Here is an 8,150-nt window from a genome sequence, read left to right on the forward strand (position 1 = left end):
GCTGAGCTACAGAATGTTTTCATTTGTTTTGCAATAGTTACGTTTGATTCTTCAGAGTAAGGGGGGGGCACGGGGAAGCAGCACAGCAGCACACTGAAATTGCTAAAGAAGGAATGTGGCAGTGAACAGACGCAGTAGAAAAAAATGCAGTAAATACATACCATTTTAAACAGGCTTTTTCCTGTCTTAGTGTTTTTGTTGTAGCAGAAGGTACAACTATTACTATTGAGTTTAAATTTTAAAAAGCTATCAATAATTTTATTAGAAGGCTTTTGTGGTCACAATGCAGTATTAAAGTTATCTCCTCCAGAATCCAGAGACTTTGAAAAGAGTAGTCTTTCCTAAGTCATTGGCCACAGCCAGAAGAAGCCAATAGATAAAGACAGTGTGTGCTCAACGATATGCCAATGAGTTCTACTATAATTACTAGTTGTAATTAATAGATGAGATTTGAAAGGAAAGGAGATAACTGGTATTCCATGTTGTACTTGGAGATGAATATTTGTGGTTATACTTGCTGTGAGTCAGGAAAAATCTTGTGCTCTGTCCTGGGTTGTTTTTTTATTTTTTTGTAAATTGTAAACCCTTCATAAATATGTAAATGTGAAGCTCAAAGTATGTTTTTGCAACGGCAATAGTATTTTACAGGTTCAAAGTACATGGCGTAGAAGAAATAAAAAGAGGGTGATCTAGTATAAATGCAGTCTAACCTAAGATGTAACACCGCCACTTGTAATGTAGATGCTGCTTTAAAAATCTGAAAAATGTTCACGTAGTTACATACAGTAGAAGCATTCAGGTCTTGTGTTGGTTTTAGTCTTCAGCAGATGGTAATATAGCGTAAATATGTTTCCTTGAGCATGCAAGCGCAGTTTTGTTAAGCCTGGCACTCTGAGGAGTACATTTGTTCCCTCTTTCCTTTTACCTAATTTGTTGTCATTGATTTCCAAAGATTATTTTGTCCCTCCCTGCCTAACCAGAGACAAATCTGTGTTACCATTATATCCAGTTTCAAATTGCTGCTAAGAACAATTTTACAAGCATTAACTATATTCTTATATACCATTTTATTAGGAAAGTGTTTTGTGTACTCCAATGGCCTTATGGATCATATATGTGTTTGTGACAATGGGGACCGCAAAGCCTGGTATAAAAAACCTGGGCATTTCAAAGGGAGGTTGGTAAGAACATTTTACATATATATAAAACCATAGATTGAAAACATTTTTAAATAGCATACTATAAATTTATTGGCTTTTTTTTTTCAAGTTGTAGTAGAATCTGTTATCATTTTGACAGGATTTTTTTGTGGTTACAGTGTAATTTATATGGCGATTAAGGATGCCTCCTACTTTCTACAAGAAAATACTTCTTCCTTCCTTGAGATAAACAAGTGGACAGCTGCACAGTTCTCCTCACAGGATACTGCCTCTGATTTATTTTCGCCACTTGAGTCACATCACCAGTGGTTGCTGCCTGCAGGTACTGGTTTTCTGTACCCATTTACAGCTCTTCTGTCCACAGAGCTACCAGTGTGCTGCTGAGCTGAACTGACAATGCAGATAGTGTTTTAAAGTTAAATTCATGCTTTAGGTTCTGGATCCATTGAAACTTGTAGGACTAGGATTTTACCCAGACACTAGAAGCAGACCTGCTGTTGGACACTGATCAGCTTTATTAGTGAAGGTATTGTTTGACATGTCTCTGTTGTACATGTGATAATAATTTTTTAGAATTACATTTCCAAGAGGAATGAAATGGTCATGCCAATTTCTTGAGCAGTTTTACAGTGTTACCTTTTTTATTTAATAAGTTCATAAGTTTAAATTTTTTACTTAACATTACTATATAATTTTTAGAAAGTTGCTTAGTTTTCTAATGATACGAATTTGTGCATATTTTTCCTGTGGTAATATGATCCATAAAGAGCAATGACTGTCATATCGTTAAAAAAAACCTCAGTGCTGAACAATTTGCAGTAAAGCAAATAGTAGTGGACATTGTAGGTTTCTGGTGGTAGGACTGTACAAATATTTTGATATATTTGTCCATATAGTTAGCAAGATACATAAATATGGGCTTCTGTTACCTCCTTTCTCCAGTCGTTTTATCTGTACCTTCCTGTATTGTAAATTTGTTGAAGCTGGATTATAAACATATAAACTAGCTAAACTAATTACAGAATTTTATTTGAAAAATTATAGACACCCCTTTTTGGTAAAATCATGTTAAGACTTTTTAGGGTTTCTTGACTCCCTCTCAAAGTTCCATTTTTTCAAGTCAGGCTTGTTTTAGTAAATCGTGTCTTTGTTTCCCCATGCAACTTTTTACTTCAGTGGATCTGCCCATCAAAGCTGTCTCCTCTAAAGCTCTTCACCATTTTCTTCTGTGACTCCTTTTTATGGTCTGTCGGGCTGTATGTTTTGAGGCCTTTTGATAATGTCTGGTCTTCAGCATATTCTAAGCCATCAAATCTCAATCTTTTTCCCCCAGATGTTTAAGAAAATAAGGTATCCTAGTATTAAGGAGTTTGTCATTTTCATGGTGGTTTCAGTTGCACTTCAAGTTTTAGTTTTCTCTGCTATCAGTGGTCTGGGAACATAAGGGACAGCTATGATATTCATTGTAAGCTACCAGATATATAGTATAGTGTAGATGCATTGCACATATGTTGTCACGTTGTCAGAGAAAGCAAGTATTGAAGGATCATTGAGAGTTAATTGCTATTTTATGCCTAGAACTTTTGTTATGTATTAAAAAAAGTATTTTAGTGTATTATTTTGGGTATGTTTCCACATGTTGCTGCATGCTGTATTAGTTCTGAAAATGACTTCTTCACAGGACTGTCAGTCCTTGATAAAAACTTACTGCTTTGGCCTTTTAAAGATGGAAAGAAATTCTTGATTTTAATCACACAAATTTCTGTTCAGCTCAGAGGACCTATGTGTGATTAAATATGGTAACTAGCAGAAGCAGTTACAAAAGTGAGATGTTAAAATTATAAGCCATTTTAGAAATACGCTTTTTAATACATTAATTTTGTCTTTTGACAGCTAAAGTATATTACTGAATACAAAAGCTTGGAGCTAATTGTTGCTGTTTGCTGGTTGTATTTTTAGGATGCATTTGTGAAAATTACTCAAAGAGAGGGAGTTAAGTCACTGTGGAGAGGACTTCCCCTAACACTGTAAATTGAATATTCTTTTTTTGGTAACATGTTATGAATTATTGTTTAAAAAATACTTCATTATTTAGACAAATTAGTATGTTTCTTTTGAAGTGATGTTAAAAATGTGGTTAATTCTGAAATTACAGATAATGATGTAATCAGTTTGATCAAAAACATCTAGAGACAGAATAATTTTGCCCAATCCTGAGATTTCTCGTTGTAACTTCTTAGATACATTCTCAGTAGCTAAACAGGAACATCAGGCTTTTCGTTCTTCCTTTTAGAGGTGGTATACTTAATCATCCCCTTGAGCATCATCGAATCCTAGGATTGAACATGATTGTTAGAGAATGCTAGTTTTTTATAGGTATTTGCTGCTGTAAATTGTGACTAATGACTTGCTATCAGCAGCTCTTTCCACACTCATTTCCCCCCCCCTTTTTTTTAACATCTAACTAGAATCCTCTTTCTTTGTCATGAAAAATGGATCATTCATTTTCTCTCTACAAGAGCAGTTTACATATTTCAATGTTGTTATCAGATCTCTTCTTGTAATTCTCTTTTCCTTACAAAATGTCGATAAAGATGGTTGACTTTATCTTCTGCTTTCCTGGTATTAATTTAGATTCCCTTTCTTATTTTTTAGAATAATGGCACTCCCTACCACAGTAAACCTGCTATAACCAACTGAGTGAAGCTTTGAAATCTGGACTAGGAAAGGATGATGAGCACGTTCCAGTTCTTGCAGGTTCATTAAGCAGATGTAAGTTGCCGTTTGTTTAAAGAAAAAACTGAAATAAAATACCTGTATGCTGTTTTCTTGGGTTTATCAAGTAAATTTGTGTGGCTTTAAATGAGGGATAATATTACATGAAGCTGGGCATAAGAAGGAATACTGTAATTACCCAGTATTTCTTGGGCAACATAACCCTCCAATCTGTAATAATGTGATTTAGTTTTACTGTTACACTTCCACAACATTTGTAATTTGTTCAGAATTTTGTGTTTTTAGGGTTCTGCCAAGGACAGTTTAATTCTGTTCTGTTATGAATCTAATAATAAACAGCATTATTTTCTATAATGGAAGCTACATAGGTAATTACATGGGAAGTGAAAATTGGACTTGTACTGGTTTTATTGCTGTATGATGTAATGGGGAATTAATTTCTATTTATATTTTCTTACTTTGGTTTATCTTTTTCCTCATACATTTTTGTACAGAAGTAGCTCAGGTCTTACGTTTTGGGGCTTTCTTAGAAGACACTTAAGGATTTAGTTCTATATTCTACTTGTGAAAATACAGGGGGGACTGGAAGACTACCGGAAAAAGAATTGTTATTCTGTGCTGATGTGGCAAATTTTTCTTATTAGGCTGCTCTGGATTTTAAATTCACATATCAAGGAAACCTTACCCCAGCAATAGGAGGGAAGTGCTTGGATCTAGTAAAATCATTGAAGTCTGTTACATGTGTGATGGGAGCTTGTTAGTGAGTGGTGACTCACTTTCTACCAGGTAAAGGAGAGTTACTTTATCAGATACATTCTTGATAGTTTAAAATAAGAATAGCAAATATCACAGAATCAGCTAGGTTGGAAAAGACCTTCAGGATCATCACATCCAGCCATTACCCCAGGACTGCCAAGACCACCACTAAACCATATCAGTGAGGGCCTCATCTGCATGGTTTTGGAATACTTCCTCTTAGAGCCATTACCTCTTGTCCTATCACTTGTTACTCGGGAGAAGTTGCTTAGAAATTGCTAAGAAGATGCTTAGAAATCAATAAAAACTTAATCTCTAGCCATCATTTTTGTCCTTAACAACAGAAACAAGCAAACAAACCAAAACAAAACCCCAAGCTCACTTTCTTCAAGTTGCACTTAAAAATGGCAATTATTGAAAGTTACTTTTTATGAGTGCTTGAAATTGTCAGCCTATTTATGCAATAAATCCGAAAATGATGATTCTTAACATGTGGCGTGGATTTCAATATGCCAGTATTGAAAAAAGGTAGGTAACTTGTCAGTCCATAAAGATCAGGTACTGTGAATAGATACAGTATTCTTATCTGGAAAGGAAGCTTATTTGGGGAATTATTTCAAATGAGAGAGGTGAATCAAATGTATAAAGCAGGGTGAGACCTTACGTTTATGTTCCAGAAATATTACCAGTAAAAGTTGATTTAGAAAAAAAAAAAACAACCCCACCTTTTTTTCATTTGCAGTTGGTTCCATTACCGTTGTGAGCCCCCTGGAGCTGATCAGAAATAGAATGCAGTATTGCAAGTTCTCCTCCAAGCTACTGTACTTGTGTGTCAGCAGTAAAGTGGCTTCAGACGGATGGCTTTCCTTGTGGAGGGGCTGGAGTTCTACTGTTCTGAGAGATGTACCTTTCTCAGGTTGGGTTTATTTTCCTTGCAAGTTTTTGTTATGTCAGAAGATATATTTATGCGTAACTCTTTTAGATTTTTACTGTGGTTTTAGGTGATTTTAGTGGTTAGCTTTAAGAATGACTGAGATTTATTTGTTCTCTCTTGGGTGTTTTTATTTATAAATTCTTTGAGGACCTGATTTTTTTCCCCCCTTTTTGTTTGTGGATACCAGCTAAGGCTGATTGTAACATTCCCTTTCTCTATACTTAGACTGTTTCTTCTCATCTTTAGCTTACACAATGACTGTTTTTGAAGACTTCCAATAGGAAATTTTCTCTCTGACAGGTATAGTGGTTATTTCCTTATGGGGGAACATGCTGTAGCTAAGTGTGCTTACTTAATTTTGAAAACATGTACAAAGATGCAGTGACACGGTAGTGTTATCAGGAAATGTTTTTAGCAAGATGAGTTGGTTTGTATAACTGCTCTAGAGCATCACTCATTAGCAAAGCTCCAGAGCTGAAAGTCTAGAAGCAGAAAAGGCTGATACAGAGCACTATTAGTCCCAGGGCTACACTCTACAATAACTGAGATGGAGAAGATCATGTGTTTTCCCTTTTTGTCACAGCTCTGCTCTAAGGAGACTGATAAAAGACTTGTTAATGCCAGTGGTAAAGGTCTCTGACTCATTTAGGCCCATCTTTGTCAGAAGGTTGTGGGTCATCAGGCATCAGTTGTCCTTGAAACAGTTTTGGTGCTTTGGGTAGTACCAGGAATAACACATTTGAACACTTTGTGTTGCCTCAGAAAAATTCTTCAAACCTATTGTTGGATGCAGAGAGCACTTGAAGTATTTGACCTGTCTTTGTTCTCCTAATGAATTCTTAAGATCATCTGACATCTAACTTAATTTATGGTTCAAAACAGTCTAGTAGACCATTAATTGGTTTGGACTGTTATGGTATTTGAGCACATTTAGATGTGTACCTAGAGTAAATTTTAATTTGGCTGTGAACTAAACCGGTGCGTGGTAGGTGGAGGTGATTGGGATATTTAATGAAAAACTGAACTTGGTAGCTGAGTTAACAGAACTAAATTATTTCAGCTGTTCTCTTTTCAGAATGAATAATACTCTGATTTCTTTCACTTTGCAAATAGTAGGTGTTTGAACATTGTGGTTGGACTGTATCTCCTGTTTAGGGATCCTGTCCCTTAAAGGGAATTAATTTAGCCTTCTGTGATAGGGAAGGCTTCTGAACCTAAGGCAGCATGGTTTCTCTAAGGCTAAAGATAACTGTCAGGGTTCATCTGAACCTTTTGTTCAAAGTACTTCCTGTTGAATATTCATTTTAAAATTTGCTTAATTCTTCTCTGCCAATTGCATCTTAGGCTGTTCTGTTAAGCTTATAAGGGAACTTAAAATTCTTCATCTAAGTCCTGTTGTCTGATTTCAAGTAGAAACTCTTGTTCTCTTACTGGTCTTTGTCTGTAGCAATGTGGCAGGAGCTAGTGATCTTCATTCCCTCTACTGCTTTTAACAGAGGGGGAAGATCAGAGCACTGTGAGGAAGTGCCCAAGGAAAAGGGCACTAAGGTGATGTGTGTCTGTTCTCAGACTTTTTTATTCTTTCATCCATGCCTGCTGTTGCTCCACTGGTCCAAAACATGCTCACAGATTTGAAGTTAGTCTTGTACTGCTCTAGCATTCAATTCATACCCAGTGGGCACTTGTCTGTGCCCAGTACTTCGAAGGCATCATGAGGTGCTGGAAAAGTAAAGGTACAGGTTAACCTGAAGCTACTGCTTTACAGGTTTAGGTCTATTGTTGAAGAACCAGAAGTGAGCAGGCAGTGAGATGCGTGAGTAAAGGCAAATGCATTAAAAAAAAGCCATAAAGCTCAGATGATATAAAGCTAATGGTGTTTAATGCCTTTCCCAAATGTGTTTTCTGGTAACTTTTCCCTTATAAATACTCCCTGTGCAGTTAATATATGCTCCCTCAATGCCTTTTATTTTGGCTCTTCAGTTTGAATGATGCCCTAACAGCATCATGGCTTCTGGTATTCTTACAGAACAGTCTGCGCCTTTGCTGCAGTTAGCTGAAGTTAGGTCTTTAAAGCGGGATTAAAATCAGTGTAACAATTGGTTCTGACAAAGCAGCTCCTCTGTGAAAACAGTCAAGCAGCACAGCATGACTCAAGCAGCACAAGGTAGTTAAAATCCCACGGTGTTAGTAGCCCAAGTGTGAATGGTATGCTTCAAGGATGTTCTATGGGAGGCTACCTAGACTGCATAAAACTTAAGCTGTGAACGTTTATAAGCATAAGAACTGGGTTAACAATTGCTGAGGTGAGTAGCTTGAGAGAGGATGCCTTCAACACCTGAGTAGGGGGAAGATCAGCATCCAGGAGCCTCAACTCAGTGGCAAGAGCCACCGAGGGAGCCTCAAGTCCTCAACAGGACCTGCCCAGGAGCCGGCAGCTCAGCTGACATGAGCAGGGACTCACACGGGGTGGAGCCAGGAGGAGCGGCATCAGCCCTAACTGGTTAAAAGCCTGCCCCAAGGAGTGCGAGTGACCAGGGTGAGCAGGATGGTGAGCACTCACCCTA

At 37.0% G+C, this 8,150-nt stretch overlaps 1 protein-coding gene across 1 annotated transcript in view; it reads left to right on the forward strand.

Moving 5' to 3' along the window:
• The window catches only part of SLC25A40 (solute carrier family 25 member 40), an 11,620-nt gene extending 4,277 nt beyond the window's left edge, over nt 1-7,343 (forward strand). Inside the window, 6 exon segments of the mRNA XM_062605117.1 lie at nt 1,075-1,181; nt 3,120-3,187; nt 3,816-3,839; nt 3,841-3,932; nt 5,395-5,568; nt 5,833-7,343. Coding sequence (XP_062461101.1) covers nt 1,075-1,181; nt 3,120-3,187; nt 3,816-3,839; nt 3,841-3,932; nt 5,395-5,568; nt 5,833-5,867 — 500 coding nt within the window. The 3' untranslated portion in view covers nt 5,868-7,343.
• The last annotated feature ends 807 nt before the right edge of the window (nt 7,344-8,150 follow it).

The sequence above is a fragment of the Pezoporus occidentalis genome, unplaced genomic scaffold, assembly GCF_034315485.1.
Source record: "Pezoporus occidentalis ecotype Australia unplaced genomic scaffold, CSIRO_AGI_Poc_V1 ctg9, whole genome shotgun sequence".
NCBI lineage: Eukaryota > Metazoa > Chordata > Aves > Psittaciformes > Psittacidae > Pezoporus > Pezoporus occidentalis.